Genomic DNA, 21,457 nt, shown 5'->3' with positions numbered 1-21,457 from the left:
AAGAAACAGTCTCATAACATATTGCCATGAGGAAGAAAGAAAAAAGGTCAGCTGCCTAATACACCATCCCATTAAATCAAAGACCCACACACATGAGGAACTTTAAAAAGATGGCGACTAAGACTACATATCAAATAATTAATAATAATTCTCTCACGGGTGTGATAAAAAAATGTTTTTTAAAGAAATTCTCTGTGTATTTTTAAAACAATGTCCATGTATTTCCTTTGAGCAAGGAAAAAAGATTATGAAGTTTAAAAATAAAATAATAGCATTTTGGACCTGAAAGAGTTCTTCCCCTTGTGGGTTTTTTTTTTTTGCAATGGAGAGAGATTGTGCTGCCACTTTTAGAGCATTCTTATTTACATACAGTGGAGGAAAAATCCTATTAGTTTAATAGGGAAATCAAACAAGCTTGGAACTTGAAAAACTAAAGGCTATAATCAATAAGGTCCAAAACTGAGTTCTTTTTGTTCTTCTATAATGCCAGGGCTTCTTGGGGCAGGTCCAGGCACAAACTTTCTGCAGAGGTGTCATGGGGAAAGCAAGAGGGCACACCAGGCTCCAAATCCTACCCCTGTTACTTAATTAAATAGCAAGAAACCTTGGACAAATAACCACCTCTCAGAGACTGTCTCCTCATGTGTAAAACTGCAAACAAAACAATTAGACAACTTTATACATCAGTGGACTCTAAACATTTTTTATTCTATATCCTATTTGTAAAAACATACATATAAATGTATATATGGAGAGACATGTATGTCTTTTTTTAAATATTTTTTTTCAGTTGCAGATAGACATAATACCTTTATTTAATTAATTTATTTGTTTTTATGCAGTGCCGAGGATCGAATCCAGTGCCTCACATGTGCTAGGCAAGCACTCTACCACTGAGCCACAACCCCAGCCCATCATCACATGTCTTATAAACTATATAAGCTACAACTGCTTTTGTACTGTGTATGTTAATGAAACACATAAAATAAGCAGAAAAAATTCAATAATCAAATATATAAATATAAGTTCTGATAGACTCATCTTGTACCCTGATGGATCGTCTCAGGCACCTACAGAAGGCCCAGAGCCTTACACCTGACATGCATGGGGAGAAGTGACATCTCTTTCTCTAGCCCATGCCCTGCTGTGTACAGGAGAGAGGACAGCCAGCAAAGACCACCTGTGGATATTAATTTGTCTTTTCTCCCTCTCTGCCTTTTCTTGCAGTTCTAGGAGTCCAGAGTCTCAAGAATATTTAACCCTAAAAGACCCAGCTATAACAAAATCCTCCACAAGTAGCAAATCCCTGGCAAGTTTAGAGACTACTTTCTAGAGCCATGGAGATCTTTGAAAAACTACCTGGTACATCAGCAAAACTGAGCCAGAGTGAGATTTACCAGATGAGTGTCCTGGCTGTCTGAAGAGTGTCCTGAAACACTGTTTGGGTGAAAATCTTTAACAATTAGCCAAAACAGCGCGGTTGGCTATAGCGTAAGACTATGAAAGCACGTGTGTACCTGCTGGCGGCCCGGGAGAGGCTTACCTTCAGTATTTCAGGTTCTTTGATGTCCAGTGATCTTGTGTGCCAGTGTTGCAGATGTTTATGTGACTTGTGACATTTATGAGCACTTGGTGGTGTAAAAAACCAGATCATGCAAATTGCAGTCATGAATCCAAGGCCAATTCCCAGAAAGAGGCCGCTCATGTAGTAGGGGAGGGGGAGGATGAGGTACGCATAGACACACATTATAAAGAAGCCCAGTGTCTTCATGGGCAATTCTGGGTGCTGCGTGGCCAAGTCCACCTCGTCCTCACTGTCTGGAGCCACCCCACCGTCTGCAAGCACCACTGGCTGCAGAGCGACATCTGGGGGCTTATCGGCTCTCCCCTCCCCCTCTGTTTCCAGGTCAAAGTCCTCGGTGTACAGTTCACAGAACTCCTCATCTTCTTTGCTCACTAAGGCAGACAAAGAACACTTCTCAAGAACCAGTGAGCTGGTCTTCAGGCCCAAATCCTTCAGACTGCTCGTCTGGGAAACTCGCAGTTCTGCCTCTTTTGCAGGCTCTTCAGTGGTCTTTGGAAGGTCGCTCCTGGGGACATTGGAGTCACTGCTGTAACAGTCCCCCTCAGAGTCACATTCCTCCTCCTTGATGCTGTAGTTGTTATTGCTTTCCAAGTGCCCGTTCAAGCTGGACAGATTGGAGAGTTCTGAAGCACTTGAAGATAAGGCTTTGGGCCTATGGCTGCCACTTTCTTCCCCTATAATTTTACTAAGGAGCTGAAAAGGCTCATATATGACTTCTGAAAGGCGTCGTTTAGTGTCTTCAATTTTCGCCTCCATTTCGGGCACTTTAAAAAAGGAGCGAGTATCAGAAGGAGAAGTCAGCGGGGAAGAAGGTGCAGTTTTGGAGTCTCCACCTGTGTTTCGCGGCTGCGTGAACTGCTTGAACAGGTGTAAGTTCAATTTGGAGTCGGGGGGCTTATAGGACACAGATTCCGACTCCTGCCTGGAAGTGTCCGTGGACAGAGACTTGACTAATGTCTTCATCAAGTGCCTGTGCCTTGGGGGGTGTGAGGATTCTTTTGGCTCCACCTCAGTCGACAGGGACTTTACTAGGCTCATGAAGGGTTTTGCGCTGGAAAGGGTGGAGGATGAGGCACTGGATGAGAGGACAGGAGACTTGGAAGGAGAGGACAACGGGGAGGAAGAACTGGTTTTCTGCTCAGAAAGGGACGACACACTGGGAGAGCTAGCTAAGGGCCCTGACGAAGATGACCCTGGGGACAGAGCCAATGGCACTGTACTTAATACTTGCACTGCCGGAGCAGGGCACTCCAACAGCTTTACAGTGTTCTCAGAGATGGGCAAAATGGCAGGGGCCTGGAACCCAGACGGTCCATCTGCCAGGATAGGTGAGGTGGCAGGGCCCACGGGGTCATGATAACCTTGGGGTTCAAGGTAGAGGTCCTCCTTGGCTTCAAGCCCCGTTACAATGCTTTGGTCATCCAGTCCCTCTTTGAGATACTCCCGGAACTCCTCCTCCTCTTCCTCCTCCTCCTCCCCGGATGCCGAGAAGTGAATGGCGATGGTGTCTCGGGACACGGACCTCTGCACGTGCACTTTGGGGGCTGATGGTTTTGGCATGTCAATGGTTTTCTCGGCATGGCGACCATTCAGACTTGTCATTGCCAGCTTCACTAGGGCTCAGGCTCTGTGAAAACAGTGAGAAAAACAGAAATCAGGGAGCGTTCTCTCTAAGGAGACACTGCCATTTGTGGATGGCGAGCCCAGATGAAGCTCAGTTTAAATGGTGATCATTCTTTTATTTGGCAGACATCCACTGCTTTTCATTTCAGCAGGTTAATGGCTTAATTTTCACTAGATTAATTTTAGTTAGGCATTCTCTTTTATAAGCAAACCACGCTAGTATTATAAATGCCACACAATCTGTCTTACTTCACAACATCTGAATAACTGCTTCCTCCTTTTTACTGGCTCCTTTCTATCAGCAATTCTCTACTATGAGGCTTGAGATACTGGAACAATAGATGTTACCAGTATCCAGAAGCAAATGCAGCATCCTGGGGATTTTAATGACCTTGGAACAAAAATTTCACCAGTGGTTGTCTGGTTGTAAACAGCTAGCCCAGGGTGGGTATTGCTTCCCCTTCAATTTTCACTGTGATTCTAACAATTATTTGGCTTGTGGCTGCCAACACTGTGCCATCTTGCCATTACAAGTAAGTGGCAAAGTTTCCAGGTGTGGAAATCTGTAAACTAATCACACCATGATTGGCTTCTTTATCTTCCAAATGATAGGCACCATAAGACCAAGGTATTTAGGAGGCCATGAAGACATGAGGCTTCAGAATAAAGCAAACATCTATTTTAAACTGAATCTATTATTCAAATGGCAGAAAAATTAAGTATTGATTCTATAGCCTATCACCAAACAAGAACTTTACCAAGGAGTGCAGTGAGACACACCTTCACCAGGCTCTCTGCCCTTTTGGTGCTAAGCAGTTAACTGGAAAGAAACAGACACCTGGAGAGTTGGGCATCAAAATACAAGACACTAAACCACCTCCCGACATCTGGTACATTTTACCTCTCCTTATTCACTTTCAACCTGCTACAGGTTGGATCTTAAATATCTCACAAAGGCTCCTGTGTTGAAGGCTTAGTCCCCAGCACAGCAGTATTCAGTTGTGGGGCTTTGAGGAAATGACTGGATCACGAGGGATCTGACTTCATAAATAAATTAATCCACTTATGGATTCATAGCTTAATGGATTTGGTGGGAGGGGCTTTGCTATAAAAGCAACTTCTTGGCTGCCATGAGATGACAGCTTTACTCTACCACGTACTCCCCATCATAATGTTCTGCCTCGCCACAGGCTCAGAGACAGAAGACCTAGGGGCCATGGACTGAAGCCTCTGAAACCAGGGGCCAAAAATAAATCTTTTCTCCTCTAATTTGATTTTCTCCGGTATTTTGTCATAGCAACAGAAAGCTAACTTAACACATGGCCCATTTACTAAGCACTACACATTTTATCAGGCCTCTCAAGATGGAAATTAATGCCACATTATGGACAGAGACACCATCAAAAGAGCTACAACCTAAGGCAGACTTCAGGAGTTCTGAGGAAAGCAAGGCAGTGTGCAGGGGAGGTAAGACACTCCCTCAGTCTTCTAAACTGATAGATGGGTGGTGGCAGAATTAGGAGAAAAGAAGGGACAAGGGCATGAAGATGAACATAGGCACCGTGTGGTCAGCCACCAGCATGTGTTGTCTGTCTCCAGGACAGGGAGTGGATGTTGGGGGTCAGGAGGAGATCATGGGTATGAGAGAGGCATCATGGGTGAGCAGAAAGAGCATCTGTCTTGGGACCAGGCAACAGGGCTTCTGGTACTTGTTCCTTTCTCAGCTGAATCTATGGGGGCTTGAACAAACCAAGATCTCACTGTATAAAACCCAGCACAGTACACAGATAAGTTATCTGCCACAGATTATCAACATTTTATTGCTTGTTTGTTCCTTTAATTTGAAGAGCTTCCACATTTAAGTCTTCTGCCACATATTCCTGTTCAAAGTTCTGGCACTTGATACCACTATCAAGAGAAAACAGAAGCCTTGGTGGGTGCAGAGGTGGAAACAATGACCCTGGATCATTAGAGTGTGGAAATTCTCTGGCAAGGACAAGAACACAGTGCCAGGGCACAGTCACAATGTGGACACGTCTGAAATTATACACTTTTAGTATCAAATACTTGACAGAAATCTTTTTTCTAAAAACTTTCCAGCCAAGTTTTGCACATGTTCACTCCAGACCCTCTGGCTCCCCTCTGCTTGTTGAACTCAGGAAAACAGAACAATCACCATCAACAAGATGAAGCAATTTAAATGAGGGAACTGGCAGCAGCTAGGAAAACAGCCTCGGGTCCAGGACAATCCTTCCGTTAAATGTATGCCAACAGGTTTGAAGGCTTGCAAAGGACAACAATACCAGGAGCAACACAGTTTTCCTTTAACTGTCACCTAGTTTTACAAGGGTAATTTTAAAAGAAAATTATGGAGGTAATTCAAAAAGAAAGTTTGGCACTTGATAATTCCCAGTAAATTGCTTTAATAACATAAAGGACAATGTGGAAGGCTCTGTTGTTCAGAGGCTGCTTCAATGTGGGCAATGGCTGCCAAGCGAAGCCAACTCTGTCAAGCGCAAAGCACTGTGAGGCTGAAGAGTGTGAGCTGGTCCACTGGGAAGCACTGCAAGAACGAAGAGGCCCATTTGCAATTTGAGGGTGGGTGACCTGGGAATCAAGGCCCAAGTCAGTCCAGCCCAAGGTTACAGGGTGAAAACAGCTGTGTGTCCAGGAGGCTGTGGTCTCAGCAGGCAGGCAAGGCCCCAGGGGAAAGGCGGCACAAAGGCTGTTATTTTGTGTGCAAAGGCCACCAGGGGCCTATTTGCCTAAACCCGTCCCACATAATCAGGGATGCCCTGGCCTGCCAGATCTCTAACCAGTCTCAAGGTCTGTGTCCACCAACAGGGCCTGATGGGGACAGGCAGTCTGGTTCACCATGGTTCCTACTATCTTTCTCCAGGCCTTTAGCAGCAGCTTCAGAGGTTCACACTGACCAAAGCTGACTACACTTCCTTCTTTTTTACTAAAACCAGCCACATGAGGCCAGAGTATCACTCTTCAAATACATGAAAACCTCCGAGCCTCTGTTTACTTATCTGCAAAATGAGGCTGCTTCTAGGATCAAAATTGCTGGATCACTGAGGGTACTGGAACTTGAGTCCATGGCATGGTCTCCAGACAACCCTCAGATGGTCTCCTCCTCTCAATCCTCCCAACAGCTGGTTCCCAGCCCTCCTGACAGTCAGTCCACAGGACAACAAGACCAAGTGGAAAGAGCCTATGACCAATGCCCTGGAAGATAATGTGGTTTATTCAAGGGCACATGGGCTTCCTGGATGCCCTGTCCACACAGCAAGCTGCTTCATCAAGCATGTTGTGCATGCTCCTTTTTCCTGCTCTTCCTGGTCATGGTACGTGCCCTCTGATAGCAGTCATGGATGGCTCCCCCCATGAGCTAAGGGCTCGGTTTTCAACCAGCAGCATGTGACCAGCTGCAGAGAAATGAAGGGCCTCATTATCCATCTGACAATCTAGCACCATAAAAAATGATGAGCCTTTTGTCCTTTGCTACCAAACTCAATTATGTCCAGACTCAAAAAAAGAAAAAAAGAGATAACCTTTTCAACCCCTCAGGAACTGGAGGCAATTTCCTTCCCAACATGTCTTTTTCCAAAGTTACCAGAAGACACCTTGGAGTTTAACACTGACCTCTGCATCTGGGGAGGGAACAATCTATAGCACATGTAGTCACTATGCTTCCCTAGAGACGATTTCCTGCCAGAGATGTGTGTAAGCATAAGTCTGATGTGATCACAGTGGTTGCTAAAGATTAATCATGTCTAGGCGCAGAAGGGATGGGGGTGGCAGAGGCAACATAGAAAACCAGGCCAGGCATTTGATGGCTGCGAGACAGGCTCCATTATCAGGCCCATCATTGTCCTGAATACAACACATGTTTTTTAAATCCTCTAAAAAGTTCTGAAGCTTTGGCAACTGAGCAAGGAATGACCAGGTAGAAACTAAGGAAAATAGTAATATTTTGCCTTCAAAGCATTAGCTGGTCAATGCTGGCAAAACGGCACTTTTACTTTAAAGGCCACCTGAGCAGAGATGGAAGTCCAGGGCTGGATAAGGTGGAGCACTAACTGGAGACTCCTGAACAGAGCAGAGACCCCAAAGGGCTACATCCACTTGATAATTGGTGAACCCCACACAAATCAATCCTCATGTAGACTGGGTCTCCCCTGCCCACATTCATCCCTGGGAATGAACCTCCTTTGAGATGGTCTTGGACCAGGACTATCCCCAGGGCCTGGCAGAAGGGAATACAAGTCATTTCCCTAGAAACATAGTCATGCCTAAGCCCTCAGGTTATTCCTACAAATACTGGCTCAAATGCAAGGAATGTAACAGGATGACAAGGAAACAAGGTACCTGAGGACCAGCAGAAATAAAGATGGTGGGGGGAAAAAAGACTTCAGATAACAGAATTATTGACAGAGACCAAATATTAAGTATGCTTCAAGGTAAGCTCAAAATATCTACTGGGAAAATTACAGGTAAGCAGACCCACTTGAAGGCTATTTTGGCAGACCAGAATGAGGTGAGAAATGCCTAAACTAGAGGGCTGGACATAGGATTAGAAAGAAAGGGACAGGGCTGGGGATGTGGCTCAAGTGGTAGCGCGCTCACCTAGCATGCGTGAGGCACTGGGTTTGATTCTCAGCACCACATAAAAATGAAATAAAGATATTGTGTCCACCTAAAAAAATAAATACTTAAAAAAAAAAGGGACAGATGAGAAGGAAGACAAAAAGAGGAACAACAGTCCAGATGAAGACTGGAGGGGAGGGGAGAACATGAAGAAGAATCTAGACTGTCTGAGTCTCTAAGCAATGAGGTATATGTATCTTCTGCAAGACAGGCAGGTAGATACTTATTTATGTAAGTATCCCCGCCCCCTCCCCCATGCCTCTCAATGACATCTGCATCTTTTTAAAAAATTTTAATGTTATTAGTTCTAATCAGTTATTCATATCAGCAGAAAGCTCTTTGATTCAGTGTACACAAATGGGGCAAAATTTTTCACTTCTGTGGTTGTACATGAAGTAAAGTCACACCATTTGTGCAGTCATACATGTACCCAGGGTAATGATGTCCATCTCATTCTACCATCTTTCCTGTCCCCATGCCCCTTCCCCTCCTCCCCTTTGCCCCATCCAAAGTTCCTCCACTCATTCCATGCCCCCTACCCTCATTGTGGGTTAGCATCCACTTATCAGAAAAAACATTCTGCCTCTGGTATTTTGGGATTGGCTTACTTCACTTAGCAGGATATTCTCTAACTCCATCCATTTACCTGCAAATGCCAAAATTTTATTTTCTTTTATTGCTGAGTAATATTCTATTGTGTATATATACCATAGTTTATTTATCCATTCATCTACTGAAGGGCATCTAGGCTGGTTCCACAGTTTGGCTATTGTGAATTGTGCTGCTATAAACATTGTTGTGGCTGTGTCCCTGTAGTATGCTGTTTTTGAGTCCTTTGGATATAGACCAAGGAGTGGGATAGCTGAGTCAAATGGTGCAATTTGCAGCAAAATGAAACTAAACCCCTATTTCTCACCATGCACAAAACTCAACTCAAAGTGGATCAAAGATCTAGGAATTAGACCAGATACATTATGCCTAACAGAAGAAAAAGTAGGCCCAAATCTTCATCATGTCGAATTAGGCCCCGACTTTCTTAACAAGACTAGTAAAGCATAAGTAATAAAGAGAGCCTACATATTGGGAGCAAATTTTTACCACGCTCACATCAGATAGAGCACTAATCTTCAGGATATACAAAGAACTTATAAAGCTCAACACAACATCTCTAGTAATTAGAGAAATGCAAATCAAACTACTCTAAGATTATATCTCACTCCAGTCAAAATGGCAGTTATCAAGAATACAAGCAACAATAACTGTTGGTGAGGATGTAGGGGAAAAGGCTCACTCATACATTACCTCTGGGACTGCAAATTGGTGCAGCCAATCTGGAAAGCAGTACGGAGATTCCTTAGAAAACCTGGATGGAACCACCATTTGACCCAACTATCCCACTCCTTGGTCTATACCCAAAGGACATAGAGGCATTTGCATCTTAATCCCGCAAACTTGTGAATATATTACTTTCCATTGCAAAAGGGTGAATCCAATATAATCACAAGGTTCCTTTAAAAAGGGAAGAGGAGGCTGGGGTCATAGTTCAGTTAATAAAGTGCTTGCCTCACATGCACAAGGCCCTGGGTTCAATCCCCAGCACCACACACACACACAAATAATAATAATAATAATAATAATGAGAAGGGGAGACAGAAAACTCAGAGAAGAAGATGAAATAGAAGCAGGGGTTGGAGTCATGTAAGGAGGGGGAAGGAGTCAAGAAATGTAGGTGGCCTCTAGAAGTTGAACAAGGCAAGAAACAGGCAGATCCCCCACCCCAGTGGAATAAATGGAGGCCTGCCAACATCTTCATTTCAGGACTTCTAATTGCCAGGGTTAGGGTTGTAAGATAATGGATCTGTGCTGTTTTGAAGCCACTAAATTGGTGGTAATTTGTTCCAGGCGCAATAGGAACAGTAAACAGGGAGGTATGCAAGGTAGTCTCAATTAGGTGTTGATCTTTCTCCATTAGGTAATCAGAATACATTATTCTTTTTAAGATTTTTTTTATACCTTTATTTATTTATATGTGGTGCTGAGGATTGAATCTAGTGCCTCACATATGCAGGCAAGCGTTCCACCACTGAGCCACAACCCCAGGTCCCAATACATTATTAAAGAAGAGATTTAGTGTTGTGGACTTTAACAGCCACTGTCCCAACTATTTGAAAATACTGTTGGCTTTCTCCTTTAATAAGGATCTTGGGCCTCGTTCCCTTTGTAATAGGAAGGAAAGCCTTGCACTACTCTAAAGGAAATATGGGTAAGTTAGAGGTTAAAGGAAAAGGTCCAAAGGAGACAGAAAATAAGCAGAGAAAACATTTTTCCAGGATCAAAGTTCACTCCTCAAGTAAAAGAACGAAGTTGGATTATGTAAGAGAAATAACTCAAAACGGATCAAAGACCTGAACATAAGACTTGAGACTACAAAACTTAAAAAAGCTTCATGAGGGGCTGGGGTTGTGGCTCAGTGGTAGAGCGCTCGCCTCACATGTGCAAGACCCTGGGTTCAATCCTCAGCACCACATAAAAATAAATAAATAAAATAAAGTTATTGTGTCCAACTACAACTACAAAAAATAAAGATTTTTTTTAAAAAAAGCTTCATGATATTGGATTTGGCAATGACTGTTTGGCTATACCACCAAACAGAAAGCAAAAGTAAAAAGAGATTTTTATAAAATGGTCTACATCAAAATTTAAAGCATTTATATCAAAGGACACAACAGTGTAAAAAGGCATCCTACAAGATGGAAGAGAACACTCAAAAATTACATATCTAATAAGGGATTGATATCCAGAATATATAAAGAGCTCTTCCAACTCAACAACAGCAACAAATAACCTGATTTTTAAATGGGCAAAGGATTTTAATAGACATTTCTCTGAGGAAGATATGCAAATAGCCAATGAATACATGGAAAGGTGCTCAGCATCACTAATTAGGGAAATGCAAATTAAAACCACAATGAAATTACCACCTCACACCCATGAGGATGACTGTAATTAAAAAAGAATAGTAGGGGCTGGGGATGTGGCTCAAGTGGTAGCGTGCTCGCCTGGCATGCGAGCGGCTCGGGTTCGATCCTCACCACCACATACAAATAAAGATGTTGTGTCCGCTGATAACTAAAAATAAAATAAAAAACAAAATAATTAAAAATAAATAAATAAGAATAGTAGTGCTGGCAAGGATGTAAAAATAAATTAGAACTTGTGCACTGCTGGTGAGACCACAAAATGGTATAACTACTATGGAAAACCTGGTATGAAGTTATTCAAAAAGTTAAAATAGAACTGCCTTATGATCCTGCAGTCCTATTTCTGGGTATATACCTCAAGGAATTGAAGGCAGAGTCTTAAAGAGATTTTTCTGGACACCCAGATGCTTTTCAGAGCAGCATCATTCACAATAGCCAAGAGGTAGAAGCAGCCCCAGTGTCCAGGGACAGATGAATGCATGAACAAAAGGTGGTTAAACGCACACAATGAAATATTATTCAACCTTAAAAAGGAAGGAAATCTTGTCACATGCTCCAACATGGATGAACTTTGGGGACATTATGTGAAGTGAAATAACCTAGTAACAAAAAGATAAATACTGTATGATTCCACTTAGATGAGGCATCTAAAGTAGTCAAACTCACAGAAATAGAAAGCAAAATGGTAATTATTACCAGAGGCTGGGAGAAAAGGAAATGAGGAGTTGTTATTTAATGGATACAGAGCTTCAGTTTTGTAAAATGAAGAAATTCTGAAGATTGATTGCACAACAATGTGAATATACTTAACACTACTAAATTGTATACTTACAAATGGTCACAATGGTAAAATGTGTGTTTTGAATTGTAATGTGGGGGGGAGCTGGGGTTGTGGCTCAGTTGGTAGAGTGCTCACCTAGCACATTCGAAGTGCTGGGTTTGATCCTTGCACCACATTAAAAAACAAATAAATAAATAAAATAAAGGTATCATGTACAACTTATATATGTGTATGTGTGTATGTGTCTCTCTCTATATATGTATATAAATTGTAATGTGTATAATTAAAATGTTTTTTAAATCTCACCTTTTAAAACTTTATAATGAAATAATTTAATACTTTGAGTACTTATTATGCCAACTAAAACAATTCCATTAAAGAAAAAAAAAAAAAAACTTAAAATAGCCAGGCGCAGCGGTGCATACCTGTAATCCTACCAACTCTGAGAGGCTAGGCAGGGGAATCACAAGCTCAAGGCCAGCCTTGGAAACTAAGGGAGACCTTATCTTATACATCAAAAAAGAAAGGGCTAAGGATGTGCTCCAGGAGTAATGTACCCCTCAGTTCAAACCCCAGTACAAATAAATACATACATACATACATACATACATACATACATACCTACCAACCCTGGCAGTTCTTCAGTGTTTATACTTTAGTGTGGTTAAACTCTAAGATAACAGATACAAATGTATTTATGCTCCCATTCTTTAGGTGAAAACAATGAGAAGAAAAAAAATATTTAGAGACAAATGTACTCTGAACCTTAGCCTTAGCCAGTTTGTTTCTAGAAAGCAGAATGCCTCCAACTATTCTGTTGATGGCCTTTCCTAAAGTCTTCACCATCATTCTCCACTAAAAGGTACTATATTTGTAAAGAAGTTCCTTTCTCTAACACTGAGAAAGCAAAATAATGATCTGTTGCTTTAGAATTTATATAGGATTCTATTCTTTCCAGTCAACAAATAAGAAACAAATCAATGGCTTTTGCCTACTTGGAAAACCCATGAAATTGACTTAATTTCTAGTCGCCCAAAAAGGGATTTTGCTGTTCTCAAATGATTAGCATCAGCTGCATGTGGTGGCACATGCATATAATCCCAGAGACCCAAGAGGCTGAGGCAGGAGAAAGGCAAGTTCTAGGCTGGCCTTAGCAACTGATCGAGGCCCTGTCTCAAAATAAATAAAAAGGACTGTGGGTGCAGCTCAGTGGTAAAGGCATCCTGGGCTCAATTTCCAATACTGTTTAAAAAACAACAACAACAACAACAACAAAAAAAAAAAACTACCCTAGTAACAGTACCCAAAAAAAGTAACTTTTTTTTTTTTTTGGTGGTACTACTAGAAATTGAACCCAGGGCCTCATACAGGCTAGACAAATATTGACATTGTGCATTGTGGATAATGAACTAATTTTAACCTTAGTTTCACTGAAAGAAAAAGAAGACTCTACTTTTTGCAAGGCAATCCTCCAAGGCACTTACACCTTACTTATTAGAAACTCACAACTCTTTTCCCATTAGTTATTAGGTTTGGAGACCCACAGTCAAGGCCTCCTACCCAGTAGGGTTCTGGCCACCACCACACAGGGCTTACACCTCACACATGCTCTACCTCTAAGCTATAATCACAGCCCTTTTTTGTTTTTGAGACAGGGTCTCTCTTAGTAGCCCAGACTGGCTTTGAACTTTACAATCCTCCAGCTTCGGTCTCCCAAATACATGCAATGTGTTACTATGTCTGGCTATAAAAGGTTATCATCATTAATTAAGCCAGGAAAAGCAGTCAACAATTTATTTCAAGACTACATACATGTTGGCATTTATTAGCTCAGAGATAATAAGCTCTCTGAATCTGGCTTTTGTTTTGTCTTTTTTTTTTTTTTAATATTTATTTTTTTTAGTTTTCAGCGGACACAACATCTTTGTTTGTATGTGGTGCTGAGGATCGAACCCGGGCCGCACGCACGCCAGGCGAGTGCGCTACCGCTTGAGCCACATCCCCAGCCCACTTGTTTTGTCTTTTTATTTTTGGTCTAATTTTTGAATAATAACTGCTCTTCCTACCTCCAGCTATATGTTAAATAATACAATCCTGGAGTCCTACAACCAGGGCCATAAAAATATGGTTGAGTTGTGGCTCCGTGGCAGAGTGCTTGTCTCGCACATGTGAGGCACTGGGTTCAATCCTCAGCACAACATAAAAATAAGTAAACAAAATATATTGTGTCCATGTATAACTAAAAAAAAGCTTAAAAAAAAAAAAAGAAAAGATGGTTCCTTCCAGGCCACTCTATTATCACCAACACACATTCTCGGGCTCCTCATACTAGGCTAGACAAACAATAGTGTGGCCATTATAATTACTATTTCTTTCTAATTCAAATGCTAGGATCAAGGCAGGAAGGGAAGAAAGCAATATTGATTGGAAATGGAATTATCTTCCAGATATAGAGAGGACCCCAATGTATCTTAAGAGGCAAGCAGAGTTTGGAATACATCTCATGTCTCATGAGCATCCTTAATCCTTCAAGGTCACTATTAAAATTGTTTGTTTTATAAAATTCAGCCTGTTAGACATGTGCTACCTCTGAGCAAGTTTGCATTTGGACATTTGATATCTAAGTGCCATCTGCTAGCTTGGGCTATGCCAGTCAGTAGTTTTAATCTGAAAACTTCTCTTGGCAAAGAGAAAAAGGAAACTACTGCAGAGGATGTCTTTACACCTCTTACCTGTACATTTTTTAATAGGAGTTGCTTTTATAAAAAGGGGAGAAAGGAAGCTGAAAGACAATATTTTTCCGCCTCAATGCTGCATAGGAAACTGAATTTGGTCAAAACCAACCGTGGTAGGAAAGTCTGATTTTAACCTAAAAATCTCAAGTACATCTTTATAGCTATCCCTTGATTCATTTAAAGTCAATGAAGCAGCTAAGAATTGCCAGCAGCCATTCTAATCTGTTAATGTTCCACTTTCCAAACAAAATCAATATTGACATTATAGATAATGAACTAGTTCTAATCTAAATTTCATTTAAAGAAAAGGAAAAGGAAAAGACAAGATGCTACTTTTAGAACAAGCAATCCTCCAAGGCACTCAGATCTTACTTGTTAAAAACACACAACTCCTTTCCCATTAGTTATTAGGTTTGGAGATCCACAGTCAAGGCCTCCCACCCAGTAAGGTCCTGATCACCACATATGGCTTATATTACTTATAAACTAACAGGACCACCCCCCACCCCCGCTTCCTCCACTGCTGGGCCTTCTAATTGCTAAGAAAAAAAGTTCCACGTCCCTGAGGAAAGAGGAGTTCAAAAGCATCAATATGAGCAGAACTGTGCTCTATATAATTCTTAATTTGAAACTCCTACATTCAAGTCTTCTGCTAAATATTCTTGTTCAAAGTGCTGGCACCTGATACTAAGAGCAAGTATTCCCTAAATGTTAGCTGTTCTTGTATAAGCATTTCCTCAAGTCCATAAAAATTCTTTCATGTTATTTTAATAGTTATATAGCAGGAATATTCCATAACATGGCCATTTCATCAAGGATACTTTGAATATTTTTATTATGAATAATGCTACTACAACCCTGGGCATGAGGCTATACACAACCTTACCCTGCCCCTGATGATTTCCTCAGAAAATGCTTCTATTAATAGTAATTTGCTCATTTGAAAAAATTCAAAAATAGAAGTAGGAGAAAAGTAAAATTCTCCTCCTCTCCACAAAATCTACTATTTAGAAAATATCCTTTGAGATATTTTGTTTGCATTTAAAAATGGGCATACATTACATTGTCCCTGCTTCTACTTTTGAATGAGAGCACACACACACACACACACACACACACACCGCTTTGTTCTTCATTTTCACTTACTGCTTCTTGGACTTCTTATGGCTAGACAGACAGAATGATGGATACACATGTGTATACACTTTCTCTACATACTACAGAAACAGACTTTACTACATAGACTACTTAACATTGCTTTATCATAGAACTTTGGGTTCTTTCCTAATTTCCACCATTAGAAACAATGTTTCCCAGACAGGCTTATGAGTACTTCTGGTCCTGTGCTTATGAGTGAGTCCGTGGGCAGCAGAACTTCCTAGAAGCAGGAGAGAGGCAGAACTGCTGGGTCAAAGGGGACACACACTTAAAATTTTGAACTGATCTTGCCAATTGACTCAGCTTAACAACACCATACAGAATGTCCACCTTGAGTCCTCAAGACTGAACATCATTTTTTGTCTATCCACCCAGAGGCTGGGGAAAAGGTATCACACTCCATGCTTTATAGTCGCTCAGTTGGCAACTCCACCCATCTGCTTCTTCTGTTACTGGCCCCTATTTATATTTCCCATCCAAGGGCTTTCATTACCCACCTTTTGTATCAGGAACATTCTACCTACTCTATTTTGTTTCAAACATTTTCCCCCATCTCTGACCAGTCTTTTAATTTTATGTTTGTGTTTTAATATGCAGTTTTATATTTTGAGGTACTGAAACCCTAACTCTTTCTTTCTCTATAGCTTCTGGGTTTTAGAGCTTCCTGAGGAAACCTCTGCCATCCCATTAGCATAAAAGCTGATGTTTTTTAAAAACATTCAAAATAAATGTAAAACACATATTGCTCTGTTTTCTGTGCATGGGTCAAAATTTTCACTTTGGAAAAACTGGTATGGATGATTATTTCTCTATATTTTCTAGTTACAACTAACAGTTAAGTGTTTGGATTTTTTTTCCTCCTAAAACACATTAGTAAACTAGAAAGCCTAGTTTATGTATCTGAATTCCATTATTATCTACTGTTCATTCAACTTCTCTAAATGAGGTAAGTATTTCAGATTAATTCTTCATAAATTGAGAAAACTCTGAGAACTTAAAGGCAAAGAAGCAGCTTCTTTTTGAGTCAGAAACACCAGCTTTTATACAAGAATCAGCAGATTTAACTTTGATATAGGGCAGTAATATCTGCTAAGTATAATCTTACATCAGAATTCTATTTATAGATAGGAATCTGAGGCCCAAGAAGATAATTTTTTAAAAATTGGGTTTGAAGTGGGTGTGTGTGTAGAGAAAGTAGTGGGCAAGAAAAAGAGAGCAATGGGGCGGAGGTGGGAGAAGATGTAGTAGAGGCTTCGACCTGGGGGACTTGACAAGCTGGCCGGCAGAGGCAGGCGGACAGCACATCCCAAATGAAGGATGAAGCACGAGAAAGGAAGGTGGCAAGAAACACAAGGCCACGCTGGAGGCCTGCAAGGTCAGCAGCTACTGCATTCCTGGCGGAGACACAGCCCTGTCCTGGCCAGTGGCCTCCCTGCAGTTCCTCTGAGAAGAAGTGCTTGCAGGCCCCAACAGAGGCATTGTCATCTAACTCCACCGCTGTCCTGGATTGTGCCAGGAAAGGGCTTGAGATGAGGGCAGCCTAGTGATGAAATGACAAGGCAAAAGCTCCACCCGTGTGACATATTGACAACGATTCAGTTAATGGTAGAGTCAGTCACATACCAGTGAGGCCATGGTCAGCAGAGGCAGGAGCTCCAAGGAGGACAAAGCCCCTGAAATGATGGCAAGGGGCATACCCGCTTCACTAATATCATGTCAAAATATTTTTCAAATAATATTCAAACAGCTCATCTCACATTAACAAATACTTCTAGACCTTCCCAGCTTGTCTTGTTTGGTCCAGCTACAGAAACATCCCTTCCATCCTCTGGTCACAGGTAGAGAGTTGCTAAGCCTACTAGGAAAGAGATGCAGATAATCGGTACCTGTACCTGCAGGGGCGACAAGAGCAGGCATCAACCTGGCCTCCTCAAGCATCTTGCACCCCTCCCACACCAGGTGACTCTGCCTTGGTTGCCCCTACTCTGGCTGTGACGATGGGCAGAATTCCCATCAGGCTCTGTACCCCAACACCTCAGTCATTCCTTCTCTGCACTAGTATCACTTCAAGCACAAACACCCAATTTCATCCTCTCATGGATTTGAACTACCCCTCCTCCTGGTCCCACCACCCTGGCTTCTTCTGCAATACCCTGCTAAGCCCTACTAATGCCCTCTCACAAAACAAACCTCCTCCTCTTCTGCCTGGCTTTTTTAAAAAATGAAGAGGACAGCAAGGTAAGATAAGGCTGGCCTCCTTTTCAAGAGCTACTTTCAGACCAAGTCAGCTCTCCGTATCACTAATTAGCAGTACTGTCTACTGCCCACAAAGACATCAGTAGCCCCCATTCTGGGCCTAAGTCACCCCCAGGGCCAGGGATCTCCACTCAGCTGGGAAGGTGTGGCAAGGTCTCACCCCAGCCAGTATGCAGGCCAGTCCAGTCCTGGTCCCTGGTCGTGTAGTTCAAGCCACCCTGTTGTTTCCAGGAAATTCCTCAATTATCTCATTGATTTCCTAGTGTGATTCTGGGCTGTGTCTGTCATACAGGCCTCCAACTTTACCTCCCTCCTTTCTCTATATAAACGTAAGACCTTGACCCCAGCTCACTGGAAAGATGCCATCTATCTCCCATACCAACTATATACACCTATCACTGTTGCCATCCTCTTAGGAATTGTTCCGTCCATTCCTCTCCACTCCCCACCACACACAGACCGACCAGCTCCATTCAGGCCTGATTATAAACTCAATACATCCATCTGTCCATCCCAACCTCACCTCCCACTAATTCACTCTCATCTATCAGGGGACTGCTGCTCTTCCAGTCACAAAGGTCCCTGATCCAATGGTCCTCTCTGGTGCACTCTTCTGTATCCTCTATATGTCTTTAGTTAGGATGATGCCATAAAAAGAATGCTAGGTAGGAAGCCAAAGACCCCGCAGGTAAGCCAGACCCTTCTCCTTGGAGTCTGACTTCTATTTCCAACCAAGCCCAAGGACATGAGTCTGCTTTTAGTCATATGTGAAATCTGCTCACTCAACAGATCCTGGAAAAGTACAGAAGAACTGGCCCTGCTGTCCCAGACACAGGAGCCCACACCATGCAACAGTGTGGTCACAAAGCCCCTGAGCACAAGAATTGTCCTGGGAAGAGCTGAAGATCTAAACCTGGCCACAAGGAACTGGCAATGACTTCTAGCATCACCATCATCAGGAGTGATGATCAGGCATCAGAGAACATGGGAGAACATCACATTTGTCTAGAGACCAGAGCACACATATTGCTTCCAGTTAGCATGTATGGAACCAGGTGGTCACTCTGCAGTGGGGGTTAGGTGGCAAGGTCAGAAGAAAAAGCAAGCTACCTATAGCCAAACATCCCTGAGAATCTCTTACATCTTCCACAAGGTACTATATCGCTGCTCCTGGTGACCCTGTGGAGTCACTGTTGTGTAGTTAAGTATGAGAAACTTGGAGGCGGGCTGGAAGATGGAAGGGAAGGAAAGAGCAAACACAAGCCAGCCATTCTCTGCCCCTGATAAGATCAACAAACCCCACGTGAAGGGATGTACTCTGGGGTTCTGCTCCCTGCAGCATTTACTCTACCTTATTTTAGTATTAAGCTTCTGTAAGACATACTAACAGACGTGTTGGTTGTGAAGATTAAGTTAAAAGGTGCTTAGATATCTGAAGTGAAGTGAGTTGCATGAGAACACTACTGCACAGAAAACCTAGGTAAGAATTCAGGTTCTTCTCATCTGCCATAAGCTAAGCAGCCTTCCTCTGCTGCCCCCTTCCATTATGATGTTCTGCCTCAACTTGGGTCCAGTGCAATAGAGTCAGCTGACCATGGACTGAACTTCTGAAACCATGAGCCCAAAATGAGCTTTTATGCCTATAAATTATTCTTGTCAGTTATTTTTTCCACAGTGATAAAAAGCTGACTAACTCAGGGAGCTTTTTACAAAGAAAATCCTAGGGCTGGGTGTGTAGCTCAGTGGTACAGCATCTGCTTAGCAGGTATGAAGAGCCCTGGATTCAATCCCTAGAACCATAAAAAAAAAAAATGAACCAAAAGAAATTTCTGTCATCATAGCTTAGTGTTGCCTTTCTTTATAAAATGAAAGAATATAAAATGTACTCCCCCCACCCATTACTGGATGTGTAACCCCAGGGGTGCTATACCAGAGAGCCACATCCCCAGTCCTTTTTATTGTTTGAGACAGAGTCTTGCTAAATTGCCCAGGCTGGCCTCAAACATGTCTCAGCCTCCTGAATCACATAGCATGCACCATGGCTCTTGGCCCAAATTACTCTTTTGTGGCAACTTTTAAGTTCAACATCATTTCTGTGAAATTATCATTATTGTTGCATATATCACTAGTTCATCCTTTATCATTACTGTAAAACATTCCCTTGTATAAATATGTCATAATTAAAAAAAAAAAAAAGAATCCAGATTATAGCTGGGTGTAGTAACACATGCCTGTAACTACCCAAGCTACTCAGGAGGCTGAGACAGGAGGATCACAAGCTAGAGGCCAGCCTCAGCAACCTAGCAGGACCCTGGCTCAAAATAAAAAGTAAAAATTTAAAAAAGGAGGGGCTGCTGGAGATGTAGTTCAGTAGTAGAATGCTTACCCAGAACATGCAAGGCCCTGGTTTGATCACCAGTCCTGGGAGGAACAAAAAAAACTTTAACTCTGAAATTAAATGGACCCACTTCAGCTCCCAGCTCATTTATTAGCATGTGACCCTAGACAATTTCTTGCCCAAAGCCTTTTTCCTCCTATATAAAAATGGAGATAACAATGCCGACTTCACAGGGGCTACCAGGAGAATTAAGAAACAACACTTAACAAATGTAAGCGATTATTATTATTGGCATCCAAAGCAGGCCCAAGCACATCATTTTTATCATGCCGGCTTGGCCTGTGGACACACAGCATGTAATCAAGGATCAAACAGACAGATTGTCTACAGTCTTCCCTAATCACCAGAACCGGGCTGTCCTGTCTGACTTTAGGTTTAGTTCAGGCAGCTGTGACCATTAAGAATGATAAACAAAAGGACAATGTAGAAATATGGAAAGGTCTGTATGTTACAATACATAATGAAAAAGCAGAACTTGGGAAGATGTGCTTATATAGAACACAAATCTCACAATCAATAGGACCCCAGGGAGGCTTTGTAGCCTTTGTAGACCCAACAGAGATAGTTGGTGTTTCTCTATGTAACTGTTATCTTTGTTTTTGTGCAAAGCTGGTTAAAAGGATCACTTTGTAAATGAGGGCACTGGGTGAGATCTGTAGTTAGACCAAATTCTTTTTCTGTCCTCTCCCCTTGTTGGCCACATGTTTTGTAAGACTCTAAAAATGTTTAATGGAAATTAATTAATCCACTATTATTTTTTCAATAATGGTCCAAATTTTAATCAACAATCCATATATTTATAAAGAGTTCATAACATTATGAAATCAAATCAGTGCCACAGGTGTGATAAGCACAGCTAAGCAAGCAAGAAACAACCAGTTACTTAATTTTGATAGTCAAGGGCACTCACATTCAAGGTCAACTTCATTCTAAAGGTAGTGAGCACATTCAGTGGGTGGAGTGAGACCTGATGCCAGCTCCAGTAACAATGTCTAGAGTTAAACCAATCCTGTTTCAGAAATTCTGATCATGTCATCCACAACCAATCATAACTTGGAATCAGCATGAAACCATAGTTGCAATTCCAGAGTTGCAATTCCAAACAGAAGCAAGGAAAGTTGATGGTTTGGGTAACTTCTGTGTCCTTAATCTTGGGTAAATGTATAATTTCTAATAAGCCTTCTGAACCACTGAAAATTACTCCGACTCCCTCGGGTTCCTTTGCAGATGCCAGGTTGAAACCACAAGAAACCACAGCTCCACTTAGCAGTCTGCAGGTACTGGGGA

The 21,457-nt window shown here is 42.0% G+C and overlaps 1 protein-coding gene across 4 annotated transcripts in view; it reads right to left on the bottom strand.

The window, feature by feature from the left end:
- Tex2 (testis expressed 2) overlaps positions 1-21,457 on the bottom strand; it is a 106,752-nt gene that overhangs the window by 60,139 nt on the left and 25,156 nt on the right. For all 4 annotated transcript variants that reach the window (XM_046427711.2, XM_058573725.1, XM_058573724.1 and 1 more), the window contains exon 2: positions 1,544-3,212. In XM_046427711.2, the coding sequence (XP_046283667.1) occupies positions 1,544-3,187 (1,644 nt within the window). In that variant the 5' untranslated portion in view covers positions 3,188-3,212. The remainder of the gene's footprint in view (positions 1-1,543; positions 3,213-21,457) is intronic.

Source organism: Marmota monax, unplaced genomic scaffold (assembly GCF_021218885.2).
Source record: "Marmota monax isolate L192 unplaced genomic scaffold, Marmota_monax_Labrador192_F-V1.1 WCK01_AAM20220418_F8-fsc00285, whole genome shotgun sequence".
Lineage (NCBI taxonomy): Eukaryota > Metazoa > Chordata > Mammalia > Rodentia > Sciuridae > Marmota > Marmota monax.
The sequence above is the reverse complement of the archived record's forward strand: the minus strand, read 5'-3'. Positions and strand labels throughout refer to the sequence as shown.